The following is a 22,111-nucleotide window of genomic DNA, read 5'->3' on the forward strand; positions in this document are numbered from 1 at the left end:
TAATTGAAAAATTGCTGTCAATTTTACTATGACAGTATTAATCATTATTTATCATTCTTTATTTCATGTAAACTGCATTTTTTTCAATTTTTTTTTAATCTGGCTGTTGAAATATGCTCATCATCATTGTGCTCATCCTCAGGTAGCTTGTAGGAATGAATATCAAACTTTTGATTTGTTTTCTTGAAACAACATCCACTAAAAAATGTGAGGCATGTTCCAACAGCCCCCCTCCAACTATCTCCTCAATGTCACAGCTCTGCTCCATCTGACCTTTTCAGTTCTTAAATATGCAGGCAGCACTTTGCTGCACTGCTCGGCCACAGAGAGTCAATATGTCAGCGTTTATTGAAGGCCCGCAGAGCTCGGTGGGGTTGGCAGCCTTCCTTTCATGCCGGGCGGCCCCCTGAGGTGTTGCCTCTATTGGGCCTGAAAGGCCTGGGAGACTCCCGGCCCTCCGTTGTTTAAGGTGAGCCTACTCTCCCATAGAGGCAGCCGACCAGAAAGGGGCTTCCAAAGAGGTTTCAGAGCCATGACAAGACGGCTAAAAGACCATCACCCATCACCTCTCCTCTTCATTCCATTCTATTCATTCTTTCCCAACCAAACCACTTGAACTGCCGGGAGAGAGAAGAGCTCATAAGTGTACATTTTGAGTGTAGTGCTGCCCCTCCACAGCCTCGTCCCGCACTATGTGTTGGTTCTCTTATCAGATTCTCAAAATGGATGGGAAATCTGTGAGGAACAATTTGCACCGGAAAGCAATAATAGCTATCATATTTAGGAAAACGATGTTTTATTCATGAAAATACTCACAATTAGACATTGCCAGCTTGTTCTTATTTTGCGTCTTCATGTAGTACAACTATTCCTCCCACTGCTACTACTACCACTGTATTATTACTGCCACTGTTGATGATAATAGCTGTGCTGCGAGTAGTACTAGTGCTGCCAGGATTACTTACTGTGTGTGGATTTTCTACAAATTTCAATGACTTGAAATCTTTTCTTTTAAAGAGGATCTTACTCCCACTCTGTGAAGTAATAATTGATGAGCTTCAAGGCTCTGTCATTATCACATATTATGAATAGTACATTTTAATAGAGGTTTCTAGCAGCTTGTCAGCAGTACGTGGTGTCAGAAGTTCCCATTCCCAGCAGACAGGAGAGCAGACAGGTTGGTTAAATCCAGCCCTAAGGCCATGCAGATAGTAGAGAAACAGATGCTTGTCAGAGATAGCACACCATAATAGGCTGTCTGTACTGTACTCTCCCCTCTTTTAACTCTCACACACAAATAGAGTGGTTGAAGAATGGATACAGTAACATTTAAACATCAGCAGGCAAAACATGTTAGTTGTTGTTGTTGTTTTGTAGTAGTAAATTTGTCCCCGACTGTCATTTGCTGAACATTCTGTTAGTGAAGACTTGGTCAGTGCTCATGGTACAAAACTGAAAGAGGAGCTTGATTGTAATTATACTGGAACTAATATGCTTTTCAAAATGACCCATAATGAGTTTCATGCTGGTCTCCAGAGCTCTGTCAGTCTTTGTCTCTCCCCGTCTTGGTCAAAGTCCGGAACGAAACACCACTGGTGTCAACATTCAGCACCAAAACCCACAAAATTACTGTTTACACAAGTGAATTATTGCAGACAATAAACTAATAAGACTGAGTTTTTTGGAGCTGAGTGACTACCTGTATTTGTTATGGAAACAAATCTTCCTTAAGCTTTTTGATATGAGGTTTTAAAATCCAAGGCCTTCTTCCTCTGAGGTGTGAGTACTGTTGTAGGAAAGGCTGAATCACGCTGATTTAAAATAATACCCTCCAAGATAATATACATTGTCCCTACATGATACTGTAACCCCAGAGACAATTACTTTATACTGACAGATGCTTTAAAGAAATGCTTAAAACCTGCATACATCTGAGAATGACCAAAGATAACACAGAAACTCTCAACTCATATTTGACTTGTTCCTTTAGGATGTAAATAGAAATGCAGTGTATTTGGGTCTTGGCAAATGTGTATTGTAATGGTTTATTGTTAGCTTGGCTACACAGGGATGCCCTGACTCCACAGCTCCTAGCTGCAGTTGTTTCCTGCTATCACAACAAGATGACCCCATTAGGAAGCATTCACATTCAGTATTAACAGGCTTATTTAATTACAACAGGACAAGACAATTTATTCATTTTGATTCTATTTTAGATTGATTTTTCAATTATGAGAGGGACAGGAATGCAAGCAAATCTATTTTTTTTTTTGGTTGCAAATATATTGCATTTGTGAATGCCACAGACCCCGAAGGAGAGCAGGCCTACACATTCTGTGATATTTAATTAGGTGTTAATTTGGTGATAAAACCCCAGACTTCCTGATGGTTTCATCACTCTCCCCGAATGTTCAAATCAAATTACAGCTATCATTATTTAGTAATCACAATGTCCCTTTTTACCTCAACAATGAATAACTGGCTTTGAATTTGACCATAACGTTTTAATTAGATTTGTTTTTTGAGAGAGAGAGACGGAGTGAGAGAGGGAGAGAGCGTGTCTGTTTGTAGTTGCTGCACATGATGCGCCAACGATATGATGCAAAAAAGGCATGGATGTATTTCTATAGCAATTTTATTCCCAGTCTCGATTGTGAAATCAGAGCATGTGTTTTTTATTTATGCTGTGGCACATTTGCAAGCCCTGTATGTGAGGAGCTTCGCCATGCTCCCATTCGCCTGATAAGACGAAGCATGCCAATCGTGGGATCTGGTGAGACAAAGATGAGGTCCAGGTTGAGCCTCTCTATCGGCTCTAGGCGTCTGTCTCATTACCATAATCTCCGGTTCCCATTATCGGCAAGAGAGACAGGGAGAGAGGAGCTGACCTTCCCGATCCAGTGGGCTGTCAAACTTTATTTTATTCCATCCCAGGGATCCTCATTGTCCTGCTATCCAAAGCTTGCATGAAGCTGCTGCTAGCATGCGATACCAAACCGTGAATGGTGTTCAGGTTGTCAGCACCGCTGCCTGGACACTGCCGGCGACATTGTGGCACAACATTTACTCTCCAGCAGCCTGCCAGCTCTTTTCATTTACATTCACAATCATTTCTTGCATTTGCTCACAGAGCCACACATGTAACACCGATCCTAAAAGTCTTAGGAAAAATAAGGAGAGCGACAGACAGTGAGAGAGAGAGAGAGAGAGAGAGAGAGAGAGAGAGAGAGAACTGGGCTTTGGTAGTACGATGATTCCAAAAAAATAGAAAAAAAAAAAAAAAAAAACCTTAAGGCAGCTATCCTCAGACACAAGGCCAAATCTATGCAATGTGGGCTGACAGAGGGAGAGAGCGAGAGAGGAAGAGTCAGAGACAGAAAGTAATGTGAGGCAAGGAAGCGTAATTTTGCTACCATCCCTCCCCCACCTCTGCCCCTGTTCTCCCCTAAATCCACCAGCATGTGGAGGGAAAACAAATAAGGTCCATGCCGTCGCTGCAGCACCCCGAGGACTCTGAGGTGCCTTTTGGAAAGTGATCCCAGCCCACTGCACCGGCCTCAAGTGTTGTCACGCCGTGTTAGCGCCAAATCGCTTTGCAGCAATCCCCCCACCCCATCCCTCCAACAACCCACCAACAACAAACAAGATATGTATATGAACACATTCTTTAAAGGCTGTGTGTGTATATATGTGTATATATATATTTATGTATATATATATATATATATATATTTTTTTTTTTTTACCTTCGTTTTAGGAAAACAAATCTTAGCGATGACTAAAATGGTGGAGGAATTGATTTAATTAATGCAGCACCATGTCCTGCGGCCACATGTAATCCGTTGAGAATTCTCTAGCGGGAGCTTTCGAGGGGGGCGGTTGGGGGGAATACAAAAAGATATCCTCCGTGAGACTCTTCCAGTGGCCTGTAATGGGAGCCTCTGACTAATCCCATAATTCCTTGTTTAATTAAACTACAGAGCCGACCCTGTAGTTTTCTAAGCCAGTTTGATGGGCCTTTTCTTTTTTCGGTGTTTTGTTATTTCACCGGCATGTTACCAACTTTTACACATCGTGAATACAGTCGCACACACACACACACACACACACACACACAAACAACCAAATAACCAGCGGGAGGACTGTGAAAAAATATCCACCTCCACTCACACATTCTCCAGTCAATACCCAGAAGTCATTGCATCAGCATCTGAGTAAATTTGGAATATAGCCGTATGTGAACCTGTAAGACTTTTCAAATGTTTATATCAGATTTAGACATACAGACCTTTGGTCCATTCAAGACCAAAATTGTTTGCTGTTGTCTCTATGTACAGACATGTGGTAGAAAGTAAACCTCCCAAAGCCATTTTACTGACTTTAATTTGCAGACTAGACTTCAGAATTTAATCATGGTATGTAAGCACCATGAAACTGAACTAAGTTGTATTAGGTGTTTAAACACAGAAAACATTCATGTTTTCTGAAAATATAATAAGTTTTTATTTCTATCATGATCATTGACCGGAGGTTACAGTTTTCCCTCTTTTTAGTTACCACCGCATTACTTCTTAAGCGTTAATTGCTGTAATAAGTGGCTTTGAAGTGTATCATTATGTCAGAACTGTCACTTCCGACATAAATGGCCATTATTAGCACTTTAGGCATACCAGCTTTAAAGTGTTTCTTGCAGAGAAGTGAAGAGTTTCTTGCCACACCCAGCAACTTGGCTTTCCTGCTGTCCCCTCAGGGGCTCTGATGGAGCCAAACAGCAGTGCTGACATTTCTAGTGTAGACCAACCATTCCCACAATGCTGCTGTCTACATTACAGCTGTCACCCACGCACACAGGCATGCAGTTATACATGCTTGCATAGTACTGAGTGGACAGACTTCATCTCTTACATACACATGCATATATATCACCTGTGAGCATACATGTGTCTACAAGCTTCTACAAGAGTAATTTAATAAAGGAAGAATGGCAGTTATGGCCGCAGTTTTGATTATTTCACACTATCTTTTTCTCTCACATATCAATTTCACCATCTTCGTCATTCTTTTTAGGGTGTGACAGTAATCCTCTTTATCAAAACAGGTTATGTCTACATCTGCCTTGTCACCTTGTCACAGTTATCAAAAAAAGAGGTGTGGCATTAATTGTAGAGAAGAAGAAGCATTCAGGCTCAATGCAGACTGACAAGATGCAGTCAGCCGAGATGAGCTCAAATATATATATTTATTTTAATCAGTAGATGTTTTTAACCTTTATTTAAACAGTTAAAAGTCAACTGTGCACACTTTAGGCTACAGCTACTCCCAATCATTTAGTTATAATGTTATTTATAGACCAAATTCAAGCACTATCAGCGGCTACAGTCATTTTGGTTGAGTCTATTTGTGGCCATTTTCAGGTAGCTCTTGTACACCTCAGTCCTTCGCTTCTGCCACTTGATCTGTCTGTGAAGTGGCCTCCTTGTCCCAGAGAAGTGACCTGAACAGAGACACCAGCATTAGAGGAGAGAAGGCTGCTGGCAATGCTAAGCAATATCAGAGATTCAGTATGTTTTACTGTGACCTTTGCTAATTTGCTCCATGCTTCTCCTGATCTTCCTCTTCCCATCACACATTTGGACATTAAGTAGATGCTGAGCCACAATACTAAATGCCTGCCGTCACTCAATCCTTGGCTTTTTTGGACTATGCCCAGCTAGTTTATGGGGATCTACCAGTTTCTTCAGTATCGCTGTTTCAAGGTGAGGCATGGTTCTTTAAGTTTTTCTTTTTTTGACATACTCATAGGGATCTTCAGGAATTACTATTTCTGTGGCCCCTGAGACCGGTTTGCTTTGGATATTCCTGCCAGGGTCACGTCAACACTGTGTCTGACAACATTGTCAGTCACTGATGCTCACCAAAGCCTCCACCACCATGAGGCTGTGAGTCTTCTGAGGGGAACTGGAGGGTGAAATATAAATGTGGACACTGCTCCGACTCCCTGGAAAAGATTATGTCAAGGAAATTATTGGTTGATGGTCAAACGTCAGATTCAGGAGGAGCGATGTGGATTATGTCATGTTCAGGAGAACAGCACACCAGTTTTTTTACCCTCCCATATTGTAAATAATTTAATTCAATACCCAACGTCTACAGGGGACTGACCTTAGGATGGCATCTCTGTATGTGGTGTTGACATACTGACTTCACAGGACTGTGATTTTTGGTGTGCACTGGAGCAGTTTGGGATGAACGTCAGCTCCTCCAAATCTGAGACAGTGGTTCTCTCCTGGAGAGAGGACTGTGGTTCTCAAGAGAGCTAACCAAAAAAAAAAAAAAAAAAAAAGCTCTCAATGTAGCTCTCAATCCTTGGTCCAGCCCTCATCTAGGGTCATAAGCTCTGGGTATGTCCTGGAAAACTGAGACTGTAGATCAAAGTTGCAGAAATGATGTTTTTCCACAGGATGGTAGAGGTGAGGAGTTCAGGGATACAGCAGGACCTTGGTTGAGCTGCTGCCTTTCCACATTGAGAGAAGCCAGTTGACATATTCAGGCATCTAGTAAAGATGAATCTGGCCTTTCTTTGGATGTATAATAGACATAGTAGTCTGGGAGGAGACCCCATGGCAGAAGGAGGGACTATATCCCCTAGTATGCCTCTATGGCAGAGGAACACAAGGGACATCTCTCCATCTCGTCTTGTCTCGTTTCATCTCTCCTCTCCTCTCCTCTCCTCTCCTCTCCTCTCCTCTCCTCTCCTCCCTCTCCTCTCCTCTCCTCTCCTCAGGGATGCTATTTCCTCCAATCTCCTGCTCTCTACCCCCCACGTCCTCTTGAGTCCTCCATCCCTCCATGCATATCTATGAGGTGCAGGCTAGAGGCAGGCACTGCAGCGAACCCTACCATGCAATGACTTAAAGCAGAGAAGAAAAGCCATGGCTGGGCACTGGATTAGATGTGGAGAGGGATCAGCTCCCACTCTGCCCTCAAACCATCGGGAAATAAATAAGGGCACCACTAAACTTCAGGCCAGATGAAATTAGAAGGGTGAAATGTGGATAAGAGCGGCCTCAGACCAGCTTCTCTGACACCTGCAGACATAGACGGCGACAGCCAAGAGGTTAGAGCAGCAGGCTTGTGACTGGAAGGTCGCTGGTTCAAATTCCCAGACCAGCTGGGAACATGTGGGTGGAGAGAGAAAATGAGTCACACTGTCTTCCCTGAAGAATAAGAGTGCATTAACACCAAGCATCTTTGGGGCTATTTCACTTGCATCAAGATGCCTGATAAAGTGGACGCCGTCTTCTTGAAAGTGAACTGTTGCCCAATTTGTTAGGAGTGAGAATCCAACAACAGGAAACACCAACTTTATTGATATCAGGAGACAGATGTTGACATCGGATAGCCAGCAGTTCCTTGTGCTTGGAGAGCCAAGCATATAAAAATGTATTACAGACTGCACTGATGCTCATATTTGACAAAGAGTACAGTCCATTACAGTCCAGTCCAAAAGTCCATCGTGCCCAATAATGTTTGGGTGTTCATTATATGCAAGTAGTCATGGAGAAAAAATGATCATGTAATTCATAAAAGCATATAAGAAGTTCAATGTTGAGACTTTTCTTTTGATAATTGTTTAATAGGTATAGTTTTATGGCTGTATTTATAGATGCTGTTTTTTCTGTTTTCATACAATCATGTTGAGTTTAATGAAGCGAAGAAGGAATTTGGAGGTTTTTAAGGGCACCGGTTCAACTGCGGTACAACTCTGGCCTTATGGGTAAAGTCAACTTTTCCATTGTACCTCAGATGAATCCCGTGAAGATACATTGGACAAAGGTATAGGGTCCTTCTCCTCCTCAGTAGGTGAGCCCATAGCTGTTGCATTAAATTTTTTTAGTTCTGCTAAAAAATTAGACAATAAAATAACCAGACATTGTTAATCAGTTGTCTCACTCAAGGTCACGCTTCACATTGTTTCAGTGTCAGCTAGGAAGTGGCAAAGGGAGATGCAAATAAATATGAATAAATTCATTTTTACTTACAGAATGATGCTCTCAGATTAATTTGATGTTATCATGACAATGGTAATTGGTATGAATCTTCAAATTTGAAATTGTAATTTAAAAGGTGTATTAAGTAATGTCCCTGGTCCTCTGGTGTCTAGTGTTGACCAGAAGAGGTTATAATGTGGACACAAGGTGTTGTTTGTCATGTTTAATGTTGTCTTAGCATGGCTGGTTAAGTGATACCATTGAATGCTGAAATACTCCATGCCAGTGTGGACTGTGGTGCTATAATCTCCTGACTGACCAAACTTTAAAACACATGACAAACACATGTTTACAATAGACATATATCACACAACTGGCCCTTTTACTCATTTCTTCAGAGACAAAACCATCATAAATCTACATTTCCCTTAACCGACTCCCAAATCCTGGCAAATAGCAAGGAGCTATATTTGAAATGGATAGCTGCGTGCATCAGATAATCTTCCATAGCTACTTAAAAAAAAACAGTGTGGATACATTGTGCGTGGGGGATTCAATGAAATCAGCTGCACAATAAATATATTGGGAATATTTACACCCTGCCAGTTTTTTGTCTGGGTTGCCCTGGGGCCTATAGTGAAAGAATGGTGGTACACAGATCGCCAAGGTGGTCTGGAGAGATTAGCACCCCCCATTCCCCTCCAACTCTCAGCTCCATGCCCCAGGGGATTCTGGGATATGTGGGTATTGATGCTGGATTGTATTTATCAAGAAAAAAGGCTCTGTCATATAAATAACCACACAGTGAAATAATATAGCCCTCAGAAACGTCACAGGAGGCCATGTTATTTGAAGCAGCAGTCCTCCCATCTTCTTCTGCCTCCTCTCAGTATTCGCCAGTTTTTGTCAGTAATTGTGAACATGCATGTTGCTAGAAGCTTTATTTTTATTTATTTATTTATTTTTTTTTTTTTACCAAATGATAATGTAAGCTCTATCAGATAATGGAATGACTTTTTCAAATGTATTAAAATGTTTAAAAGACAATGACATATGTAAATAAATTGTAGAATGTGAATTAATTGGATAGACTACATGAGGGGTTTTGTAAAGCCTGATCATAATATTTTAATTCATATTGTTTAAAACAGAAGAGAATATGAAGAATGAAATAAGTCACATTCTCACAATAATCCACAATAATTTGATGTTTTCATCTGGTAGCGTATTACACTAGTTTTGTTAAATGATACAATTCATGGAGACATTTTTTTTTTATAAAATTTTGAGAAATTATTCAAATATCATTTGCCACATTTTCATTTGGTATGAAATGGCATAGCTTACGTTGAGATGTAGTTGCATAAATCAGTGACTGTTGTGATGTTTTGGTTTTACTGGAGTGCCATTTTTATTTGTTTGCTTTTAATTTCACAGGATCTTCACTATTCCACTTTATCTTTTTGTTGGGATAACTCCTACTCATCTGTGTTTCATTGGTTTTTACCATTAGTGAATCATTTCTGTGGCTATTCTGCTGCTAAAGTTATAGACAAATTTCAAACATAGATCTTGACAAGGTGTGTAAGATAATAGGATTTGAGTGAGTGGGCTTAAAGATGCAATAAATAAGGTTTTTACTGCCCTGTAGCACAACAATAGGTGGAATTTTAAGGATTGCAGCCACTTGCCAACTCGTCTAGAAAAGTTACAGTTCCGCTAGCCTGGACAAATCACTTCTAGTCCAGTGTAGTTAATGTGATATTCAAGTATAACAAAGCAGACAGTGCTTTAAAAATTACAGACATGCATAAATTAATGAGTTTATGTTCTTTTTGTATATTTCATATTCCTAAGTAATTCTTTCTGCAGACTGACGAGCTCAACACAAACATCTTTACTGTTTTTTCTATGTAATTTTTGGGGATGGTTTCTCCTCTGGAGGTAGTGGCAGTGGTGAGCTATTGACAAATAAAATCACTGCTTTTTTGTTTTGTTTTTGACTCAGGTTCGTTCACAGTGCTGCTGTTACTTTCTACTTCTGTCAGTGAGTGCTAGAGAGCAGCTTGCCCTTCTGTAATGCTGTAGCTTCAGTTTCGACGGCCAATGGGCTGGCAGAGACAGTGACGACCCCTTGGATTTGTTAGGTGGAGGAAATAAATGGAATAGAGGCAACTGGCTAAATGGCACTGAAATTTCTTTAATTACATGGGCTAGTGTACACTCTCCTGGAGATAAAGCTCAGTCACTCATGCAAGGAACATTTTGGAGCGATTTTAGTTTTGTTAATGAGTACCAAAGACTTGGCAGTTACTTGGCCACATGCTGAGATTTCAGGCTCCCAAAATGTATTTTTCCAGATGGTAAAACTTAAAAGGTTTTATGTCACTTCCAGTTCCTCTTTGCCTGTAACACCTTTGCTAGCAATCTATGTGGAGACTGTGGTCCAGTGACACAAAATGAGCAAATCCTCTCTTGAAGAGTTTGGAAACTGACTGTCTTGTTTCTCCATGTGTTTGTCCAGGCGGTCGGATGGACGATGCCTCAGATGTGGAGTCGGAGCCGGACCTTCCCTTGAAGAGGAAGCAGCGGAGAAGTCGAACCACTTTCACAGCCGAGCAGCTGGAAGAGCTGGAGAAGGCATTTGAAAGAACCCACTACCCCGACATCTACACCAGGGAGGAGCTGGCCCAAAGGACCAAACTCACCGAGGCCCGCGTCCAGGTAGACACGCTTAACTGGGAAGCCAAAATAACACCCACTAACTGATACGTACAGGCCACTGTGCATTGTACATTGTATCCATATTTATTCAGCATCAACATGTTTGCGATGTTTGCCTAGAAAATACGAAAGGACTAATGCGCCTGGTTCATTAAACCTGCAGTACAACCATGCATTCAGACCCAAGTTCAAGTAACAGCAAATCTAAATAAGTTCAGTGGGTTGGCCACCCTGATCTTGTTTGGCAAGTTGTTTAAAACCTCCATCAACATTTAGCCGTGATCACACAGAGCGCTTTTTCAAATTATTTTCAGTGGTTCGGTAGAAACAAATCTCCAAACTATGTGCCTGGCATTGTGGGTGCTGGCCGGGGCTCCAAGTGGAACATGTCTTAACATTAACATTAACCACAGTGCCTGTTGCTTCAGTGTAACAACAGCCTTTAAAAAACAAACAACCTCCTACATCCTCTGTTTGCTTGCTCAACCTCTTCTGTGAGAGCAAGCAGAGCAATTACCAACTTTCCCTTTGTTATTTCAAGTCGGTTATCTAGCGTTAATTAGAAACAATCTGAACCAGTCACGTTAAACCTAAAATAAGGATAGCTCATACACAGAAATTAGGCATCATCGCAGTCACATCAAGCAAGACTAAATATGTCCAGTAATACACCGAGAGCACCTTACTGTATTTCTCTGGGATTAGAACGCTCACCATTCCACACATTTTCATCACTAGCTTTTTTTTTTTAAACACTCCATTACATATTTACCCGCTTCTATTCACACATACATAAAATGCTGTTGAGAGTCTGCCAGCTGTTCGCATCTTGCCAAAGAAGCTTCTCTTTCTTCTCAGTTAGGTTTTGACAGCTCCACTGTCTCCATGTAGTGCCGGAGAAATATACTGTAGAGTTATAACAACAGCTGTTAGGTGTGCAGCGGAGGGGTGGGGGCTAAAACGAGCTGGGGTTGCATTCCTGATGGATTTCTCACTCTCCAACATCTTGGCTGGGATCTTTTCTTCCCACCACTTTCAAGCCCACCGCTCCTTGTAAAATTCGCCGCATATTAGAGAAGACTTCTTGGCTCTCTCTTGGGAGCTTTCAACCCAACAGCAACATGAATCAATCAAGGCCTAGTAAAAAAAGACAGCAGGGAGTAAAAAGGGAGCATGGCATGGAAACCAGTCTGCACTCTGCCGCGTACCTCTTTCCCTCGCAGACGATGGAATAATCTACCTTAACCTGACACCAACCCACATTCAGTGGAGATCAGACAAAGTAAATCATCATGTGTCCCTCTTGCCTGTCATTGGGACATGCCTGTTTTAGTCAGCAATCCAAAAAAAAAAAAAAAAAAATCATCAAAAAACTGTATATTCCCACATACCCCATTCCATTTTCACATGTATATTTGGTTTAGACTAGAGTGTGATCTGGAATCCAGAAGTCAAGCTGTGCTGATGACTAAATAGCAGTCAGTGGAGTAATTTCACGTCACCATGAATAACCAGCTGAAATTGGGTCTGGTCAAACAACAACAACATGTGACTTCTCGTCTGCTGAGCTAACTGCACTCAAAATAACTGGAAATGGCTAAAAAAAAAAAAAAAAAAAACATCATCAAGATCATGCATGAAATAGACATATAAAGGCTTAAATGATGTCATGTGATGCTCTGAGTTATTTAAAATATGGCAGTAATTTTGTTTGGTGATTTTCCTTGTAACCTAATTTGTGCCTTTGGAAAAAAAAATCCCAGGAAGGTTAGAGCAAATTTAATTTTGAAAAGGTCACAGAAAACTGAAGAAGGAAATTCTCTGATACATGCGACAATCGCTACTTTAAGTGCTTGTGAAAATATGCAAAAAAAGGTTTGTAGTTTTAGCTGTGGATTAATGTATTATTGAGAACGAACAAACTGGGTTTTTATCAAAAGGTTATGCCTCTCAGCATCATGCAGTGTTTGCCAAATACTGCATGTCAATATTTTGATGTACTATTTTTGTATGTCTTCCCGTGGTAGAGCTCCTTAACATCTCAAAGGGGGATGGATGAGAAACTGCCAAAACTGTTTCTGAACTAAATTATTTTAACAATAGAAGATAGCTCACCATGCAATCTCATCAAACTGCTTGACTTCAGTTTGGAAAACAAAGTGACACCACAAAACTCCTATTCCTCCTGATCTTCAGATGTCAAACAATAACACAGCAGCAACACTTTCTCAGTGTTTTACAGTGTCATGTAACAGCGAGTGTGATTGCCATGGCACGGCGGTCAAGTTTCAACACTGAAAAGTTGTTTTGAACCTCATTCTGAAAAGCGCCTGCAGTGGATCCGTAAGGAAGAAATGTGTGTGAGGTAAAGAAAGGCAGGAACTCAAGTGCAGCGCAGGTAGTCAAAAATAAAAACTCCTAAAAAAGAAAAACAAAACAAACACATCTAAATTCTTCAGCCACTGGGTTTGGAAAAACTTAAAGTCATAAGAAAAAGACATTTTGTTGCTGTCTTGCAGTAATCTTTCTGACTGAAACAGGATGTTGGGTCAGGATACAGCGCTTTGAGGGCCTGTTCAAAACTGGGTGGGTTGGAATGTAGCAAACATGAAAAGATTTGGATGTTAACTTGCATTCTATAATAAAAGACTGCTGGCCTCCTTCAACACCTCCATCACCCCCGTTACTGGAACAATGGGGCAGCAGTTTCCATCAAGGAGAGACAGACATGTAGCAACATCCACTGCATGGTTAGTTTAGTGAGTGAAGCAATCCTCTGAGAAATGTAAAATTTGTGCTTTGGTGCAAAATCTGTAAGTAAAATGTGATTTTCATACCAAAAATGCAAGAAATGAAAACGGATTTACTTTTTTTTTACATTTACTTTATCATAGGGATAATTAGCTAAGAGAGTGAAAAAGTCATTTCTTTATGATTTTAGCACCTGCAGGTGCAAGAGGAGAGCTGGGTTGAAAAGGGTTCATTGTTCCTGTGGCACAGTCAGGCTGGTGTAGCTGCCTGTGGCTCACACTAAGCATAGAGAACCTGTTATTCCTATTCCTAATGTGTGATGATTAACAGAGCAATACATATAACAGATTTAACACATGCGCTGTAATACTGTGCCAACATTACCGAGCTGAGGTATATTAAATTAGTCCACCCATATGAGGAGTGGCACTGGCAGATTATGTCAAACTCATTTGCTGCTTTGATGTGTTCAGTTCAGTGACCAACAACTTGTTTACGCATCAAACATCAAGAAATCAGCCTCAGAGGAAGTAGAGTTCAGAATTTTCTGAACTACACTGAAATTTTTGGTGGAGCTGACTGTGATCAAAGGCCAGTTAAATCTATGTAAAGGCAAAAATATTATTTATGAATATGCAGTATTTATTCAGTTCAGGGAAGGACACAAATTCAAGATGTAACATCTATTGAGGTAACATCTCTGTCGGATAAAAATCTAATTTTAATTGCGGCATGGCAGTGATTATGCTCCAGGTATTAGTCAGACCTTTGGGTGTTACCGAGGAAAAAAAGGTATTACAAACAAAGAAGATTTAGTTTTGAATTCCACATGCCCCAGAATATGAATGACAACCCCTTATTTTAATCTTTAGGCGAGTAGCCATGGAATAAGCGGGATAAAACCCTTCAAGGTGCAGGTTACTTTATGTTTGGTGGTTCTTCGCCTCAGTGTCATCCATTCAAATCGTTTAGTGTATGCCTTGAAGGGTTTTATCCCTTACATTTTAGCACTCTTGTCATGTAAGGATGCACCAGACATTTAAGTTGGAGGTATCCACATGCACACACCTGTACACAAACACACACACACCTACATGTCTCCGCATATCACACGCTGCGATGGGAAGTACAAACAATTTCTGCTTCTGGTTTTGCCACAACCAAACACTTGACTTTAGAGCCAATTTAATTATAGAATATTTATTCTAGTGTCTTCATTTTTGAAAGGAAATTGCAGCCACTGTTTTGTACTCACACTTAAGGTCACATGTAGTTTTGCATAAGTTTTGCACGAGTGTAATGAAGTTTTGCATCTCTGACTACGGTTTGCATACTCTTCAATGTATTTTGCAAATTTATCATTTATACACAAGCATGATTATATGCATGCATAGTTTTATTCCAAAACTTTTTATCTTTTTATAGACAAAAAAACAAAAAGGCAAACCTGGCACATAATTTCAGACTTGGCTTTGTGTACCGGTGCAGTGGGCTATTTGCTCTTAACCAGTCTTCTACTCTCAGATACAGTTTAGGCAAATTACATACAAATTACAGACTAATTTTACAATTGCTGCAGATTTACATAACTGAGTTATTAGTACAAAACTTCTGTAACTAGTATGCAAACTGGAATTAATGCCTTTGATCTTTCTATTGCAAACCACAGAACCTGAAATTCCAGTAGAAAGCAAAGCTCCACAAAATGAAGATATTAGTATTAATAATCTGTCATTAAATTAGCTCCATACTTTTTTCGAAGGATTGCAAGGCCTCACACCTTATAAGTCATTTCACTTTAAAAGTCTGTAAAGCAGCCCTTTCACAGTGAACTTAAAAATGTGAGAACTTGTTGGGTTTCATACCTCTGCCCATAAGAGCAAACCAGACTGACCTAGATTTGTCTACGGGGGTAGAGGTACTGTACATCCATCCTTGTGGTGAACCTTGCTTCGTACAAAAACAGCATGTATCAAAGTCAGCTTAAAGCAAACCCCTTGGAGTCACTGGTTTTGAGGCACCACAAAGGAACAAATGGGATTTGTGTCAATCAATGAGTTGGAAGCGGTCGTCGTGTACCAGGACCAGTGTTCAAACAGAAAGCGTTATTATTAGAATTTAAATGAATTTCTTTCAGTCTCTCTTTCTACTTCTGATAGTTATCAGGCTAATCCTCCCCCTCCACTCTCTCCCTCCCAGCTCTTCTTTAATTAGCAGCAACAACCCCAATGAGAGAGAGAGAGAGAGAGAGAGAGAGAGAGAGAGAGAGAGAGAGAGAGAGAGAGAGAGAGAGAGAGAGAGACAAAGAGACAAAGGGAGTGATAAAGACAGCCACTTCCTCTCTGGGGTCCTGGTTAGTACTTGGCACTGATGTCTGATCAGTTTCACCAGGTTACAAGAGTATGTGATCTGTTTCACCAAACTATAAGCGGCAGCAGTAAACATGTCGCCCCCGCCAATGATTCAGACACCCTCTGGGCCAATCAGAAACAAATATGCCACCTCATTTTGACGTGTAATTGCAGTGTCCACCTCAGGCAAATCAGTGCAATTTTGAAAGTGCTCATCATCAAGTTTCATCAAGACTTTTTGAACTCTTCCCATAGTCCTATTATAATTAGTGTCGTCAGCTGACATCTCTCTTGATAAGATAATGTAAGTAGTTAAAACTCTGCTTCATAATTTTGTGTTTTGGTCTGTCATCTTCCATTTTAAACTGTTAACTCCAGGCTTGGTGTCAGTGCCACCATTGTCTTCAGTGGGGATTCGAGCCCTCCTAAACTTTGAGTGCAAGATGCCATTAGTCAGTGTTATTGGCCACAATTACCCAATGGACATCTTCCTGCTGTCAGAACGAGACAGGAGGAGAAATTTACCAGTGCCTGGATAGAGTCCTAGTGGAAGCTGACTGGTTTTCACTTTATTGCATCAGGTGAATTTCTGGCTCGAGTTGAAAAATTTTGAATTAACCAAACGCCTCGTTTGCTTCATTCATACCACATCTAAGAGTTGTTCCTGAAAGCAAGCAAACACACAGATAACGCTTTGGGAAAATGTTTACTGCCGATTGCTGAATGCCTTTTCACCTCAGTTGGCGTCACCCAGAGTGAAGTTGCGTCCATCTCATTCCACTCGCCTCCTTCCTTTGGCTTCACAAACATTCACACCCACTCCACGCTTTTTGCATTTTGTAAAAAGTAAAAAGTCAGTTTAACTATCCTACGCCATGTTGCGATTACAGAAATGTGTGTGTGTTATGTCCCTGTTTGACACATGACACACAGACACGTGTGTGTGTGTGTGTCCATGTGTCGTGTGATTTCATATTTATGAACCTGTCCTTGCTTTTGAATCTGCATGTGTATGTGTGTGTGATTGCTGTTGTCCATCTGTGTGCAGTAAAAGCCCATGTCAAATGAGAGAAAAAGGAGAGAGCTGGGCCAGTGACCTCTTCACTGCAGAGAGAGAGAGAGAGAGAGAGAGAGAGAGAGAGAGAGAGAGAGGGAGAGAGAGAGTCGGGGGTGAGAGAACTAGAGAAATGATGGGAGGCTTTTACTAAGAAAAGAGCTCAGAGATTCATATGAAGAGGCAGTGGAGACATTGGAGTAGACCCATGCTGCAAATAGAAAGAGGTAGATCAGGGAGGGGGGGGTTATAGAGAGAAAAAAGAGAAAAAGAGAGAGACAGAGACAGAGAGAGAGAGAGTTAGAGGTAGAGAGAGATTGATGTCAGGTCTTTTCATGCCTCTCAGTCTCCGTTCTGTTGGACTTCTCTGCTGTGAAATTCAATCAGGTTATCCAGGTTTTACTGCTCGTCCTGGACATCAGCTACCCCTCAACACACACACACACACACACACACACACACGCCTGTTAGATACTGCACAAGTGCACACACGCACACACCACTAGCTCTCTCAGTAATCCTAGGAGAGACATCAACTTGCTAGCTGCTTAACTCAAGATCATGCACACACACAACGCTGCGTGGCATTTCCATGTCAGCCACTTTTATTATTCACTTATTTACTTTCAGAACTATGTTTCTATATTTTTATATGTTTCTATATTTTGATTAAAATGTGTTGTTGGCATTGTTGCCATTCCATGTTTAGCTGTTGGGGACTGGGATAAATACCTATATGACAGCCTGTGCTATAAACACACACACACACACACACACACACACACACACATATATATATATATATATATATATATTTGGGTATATGTGGAAAAATGCAAAAACTGAAATATAAGTTGGAAACAGAACATGAAACTTAGGCTCTGACATTCCATTCCTAGAGATTTTTTTTGGTACTTAAATCAGTGCAGATTTTTCCTTTTGTGTGAATGTTTTTTTATGAAACATGAGAAAAGAGAGAAAGAGAGTGTCAGGAGGATGCCAGGAGGAGGAACAGGAGCAGAAGCCAGTTCAAGGTGACATTGCAGTGTGATTTCTGAGCAAAGCGTCAAGCCTCTTAGAAAATCACTGCTTACTGCACACACACGCATGCACACACACTCACTCACACGCACACACACACTTAATGGTGCACACTAACAGACACACAAATGCTGTTGTAGCAACAGCATTTGTGCTCGCCTGCACGCACAAACGTAATATCAGGGTTTGGAGGCTGACACACAAACTGTGTTTTTGCATCAAAATTATTATTTAAGTTACTGATTTGAAGAACATGCAGCATCTTTAAATTTGACCAATTTCATGCCAAAAAGTAAGTGTAAGACAAAAAGACTCAAAAGACTGAGACAAAACAAAAAAATGAAATTCTTTTGTGGTTGTGACACTTTTTTGATATCCACCAAACTGTTGAGGTTTTTTTTTTTTTTTTTTTTACAAACTATTTCTGTCTTTTTTCCCCCCACACCACACAGAACAATAAGTAAAAAAAAAAAAAAAAAAAATAGTCTGGCCAGAACCTTGAGAAATATAAATCAATTTCACTCCACTTACTGCCTTTATGTGAAAACATGAATTTTCCAATACACTATTAAACAACTGAATGAATAAATAAATTGTGCAAGCGAATAAAACACTTGGCTTGTTTTTTCAGTATTTTTTTTGTTTGTTTGTTTGTTTTTTGGTTAGGGCGGAACACCCATCATTTCAAACAACATGACCAGATCTATAAAGCCACGCACATGCACATGAAGTTTTATATATATCTATGTGTGTATATATATATATATATATATATATATATATATTCTCCCATGCACAGTAATATGTTGCTGCTGCACAGAGAGCTTGATAAGTTGTGGAACTGAAAAGTAAGACTCCACTTCTTCCCCTACTCTTGCAATAGCACCTTGGGGCAACACCACCTGCTCTAATTATTTGAGTCTCCTCTACAAAAATAGGAGTCCAAATGATCTCCTCCACTTGAAAGGCATGTTTTCATTTGCACAAAATGGAAAAAGGAGGATTCCTGGAGAAAGTAAGTGGGTGGAGAGCTGGAGGCAATGCGTTGATTCCCCGCTACTGCTGCTGCTGCTACTGCCGCTGCAGTGTGCATGTGTGTGTGTGTGTGTGTGTGTGTGTGTTAACTCATCTGAGTGGTATAGTGCATGTAGCTGGCCTCATTCAAATGACACACGTGATCAAAACACACTTATCTTCCTGTCTGATGTGGGACATAAGTGCGAGTGAGGCAGAGAGAGGTAGAACAGAGAGGGAGAGAGAGAGAGAGTGAGAGAGAGACATAGACAGAGAGGGCTGATGTGTGTCAGTGGAGGTACAGGCTGGTACTTGCTATGAAGCTCTGTCTTTTTAGTTGTGTTTAATTAAGACCTTGGAAATTAGTGTCCCGCTGAGTTGAAAAAGAGGCCAGTTTAGCCTTTGGCAACACACACCCCTTCCTCATTTCTCAATCTGCCTGATCTGGCTCACTTTACTGGACAAGGGGTGTGTGTGTGTGTGTGTGTGTGTGTGTGTATGTGTGTGTGTGTGTTGTCTGTGCTTGTGTGTGTATGTCTTGTGCCATGGCTGCTACTCTTCCCAGTTGAAATATATCACTGTTTCAATCTACTGCACATTGTCAAGGGCAGGGCCGCTGTGTACATCAGAGTTTTGCTACGACTGAATAGGCGAGGAGGGGGTTGGGGCACCCCGCCTTGAGAAGCCACTGACCCTAAAAGAATTTCATCAGTCTGTGTTTCAATGGAGAGTTTTAGTGTCCCATGAAGATCTAAATGCCATTTCAGACGCTTTTTCACCCTGACAAATGATTCCCCATGAAAATAAAAATCTGGGAAAGATAGTGTTTACACCATCAAAGCCTTAAAAAGTATGAAAATGTCTTAAATTCAGTTGATAGTGACCTTGTTTTTCAAGACAAAAGAGGGTTGTCATAGAGTTGAAGTCCATGCACCTTAATTTATTGCCTGGTTTCCCTTTTCTCAAACTGATTTATAGCTTCAGAGATTTTATTAGCTACGCTCAGTCAATAAATGGCTAGTCCTGACTCCTGACAACTTCCTTCCTATTTTCTGTCCCTTTTAAAATGTATTTATTTATTTTAAAAAAAAAGTAAATTCCAGGTGGCCTAGACAAGGACCTAACAAGTCTTAAATTTGCCTCAGATACCCTGCTGGTATGTAGTATTTTGTTTTTGCAAAGTGAATATTATGGTTAGACGGGAAATTGAATGATTGAATTTACCAAAAGCGTCTAACTCAGACTTTCTTAAAGTATTGCACTTTGTTACCATGTTGCCATATGGTCAGATCTGAGAGTGTGTGTATTGTGTTGTGTGTGTGTGAGTGTGTGTGTGTCCTTTGATCATTGGTCTTAAAGGCGTTTAGCTGTCAGGACGTTGACGCCTCCTCTCCCTCCTCTTTGGCCTCCATTCATTCTATTGTGGCTGCATTCAGCTTTCTGTCCTCAATGGGCCAGCCCCATTTGGAGAGCAACGCATGATTAACTTCACACACACACTCCATTTACACTTAATAAACTGCACACACACTCCATTAATGGACTATTAACTGCCTCTTCCAGCCAAAGATCAACCAGTGCTTTTAAACTTTTCACATTTACAATAGGATGTGGTGGCTGTTTACAATTAAAGCACTAATGGTCTAATTAGACAGGAACAAAATGAATGATAATTTAGAGTTTGCTCTAGAGACTGCCCACACATATTTGCTCTCATGCATAAGACAACATTTGCTGTTCTAATACACACAAATGTTATGTAGCTATGGAAACACAATCAGGTCTACATAGTGTTAGTGATAGTAAATCCCTGTTTTTATGTCTCCAAATTTCATCTGAGAAACCAGAAAGAAATACCAACAGAATAACTAGGACCTATCCTGCTGTTGGGGAACAAGAATTCATACAAATGCTGTGTTTGTAACCGTTTGAATGGTCAGGTGTGCAGAGGTCAGGTGTTGTTGGTTGCAGGATTGGTCGTTTTTTTACAATATTTCATTTCTGTAATTACTGCAGTTACATAACATATACCAAACAGTCATCAGAAATAACCATAGATATTTTATTTATATATTTTATACAAGTACATCAAGTGCACAGTTGAGAAAAGGAAAAATTAAGAGGCAGTTTTATCAGCATTTTCTCTCCTTCCCCCAGTCTCTCTGCGTACTTAACAGTTTTTAGAAAAATATTTTTTATTTATTTATTGACTTACTTACTTATTTACTTGTACATGTGGCCACCAGTTGCTACATCTTAATAATAATGAGCCGTAATTTTTATGTATTTATTCAGCTCCAGTTAATGGGAAGATAACATTCAGCAACAATAGAAATATGAGGGTTTTTTTTTATATAACAGCATTTTGTAAGTAATTAAAAAAAAATATTTTACAAATCCATTTATTTAGCAAAACATTGGAGTGAAATGGGGAAATGCACTCTACTGAAAGTGCTAAGGAAAAAATTAGATAACTGATTTGATAAAATAGTAGTCATTAAACTAGCGTTTGTGTTTGTGTCCATGTTCAACATATAAAATGTTTTTCTTCCAGGACGAAAGGATTTTTTTTGGTGCTTCACCTAACTGACAATTCAGGTCCCCTCTCGTCTGACAGGTGTGGTTTAGCAATCGAAGAGCCAGGTGGCGAAAGCAAGCAGGAGCCAATCAGCTAGCGGCGTTCAACCACTTGTTGCCGGGCGGTTTTCCTCCCACGGGGATGCCAACACTACCGACGTACCAGCTGCCAGAATCCAGCTACCCCACCACCACTCTGTCACAAGGTGCACAGCAACGACCTTTACACCGTCCTCACACAGCCAGGCCTAGCTAGCTGTGTCCCAAAGAGTCAAAAAGACATGCAAGACCTTTAACACAGCAGTTCAATTTAAATGTACCAGAACTCATGTTATTCAAGTCTTGACAAGTCTTTTTATATTTATCGATGACTGACAAGTTAGCCAGTGCCCCTTGAATTATCCTGCAGTGAGCCCCACTCATCTGTGGCTGCTAAAAAGATAAACAATATATTTGAAAACACGACTTGACCTCGATCTAAATTATATTATTATTATTACCTAACATGAAAATGCAGATGATTGCATCTTCTAAAATGTCACTATTTTGAAATCGTTTTTTGTCAAGATAGTAAATCATTTTTACAGTATTCCAAAATAATAAAAATA

At 40.4% G+C, this 22,111-nt stretch overlaps 1 protein-coding gene across 2 annotated transcripts in view; it reads left to right on the top strand.

The window, feature by feature from the left end:
- Positions 1-22,111, top strand: part of LOC115361815 (paired box protein Pax-7-like) — a 62,911-nt gene that overhangs the window by 16,667 nt on the left and 24,133 nt on the right. For both annotated transcript variants that reach the window (XM_030055467.1, XM_030055468.1), the window contains exons 5-6: positions 10,516-10,715; positions 21,544-21,709. In XM_030055467.1, the coding sequence (XP_029911327.1) occupies positions 10,516-10,715; positions 21,544-21,709 (366 nt within the window). The remainder of the gene's footprint in view (positions 1-10,515; positions 10,716-21,543; positions 21,710-22,111) is intronic.

The sequence above is a fragment of the Myripristis murdjan genome, chromosome 7 (genome assembly GCF_902150065.1).
Source record: "Myripristis murdjan chromosome 7, fMyrMur1.1, whole genome shotgun sequence".
Classification (NCBI taxonomy): Eukaryota; Metazoa; Chordata; class Actinopteri; order Holocentriformes; family Holocentridae; genus Myripristis; species Myripristis murdjan.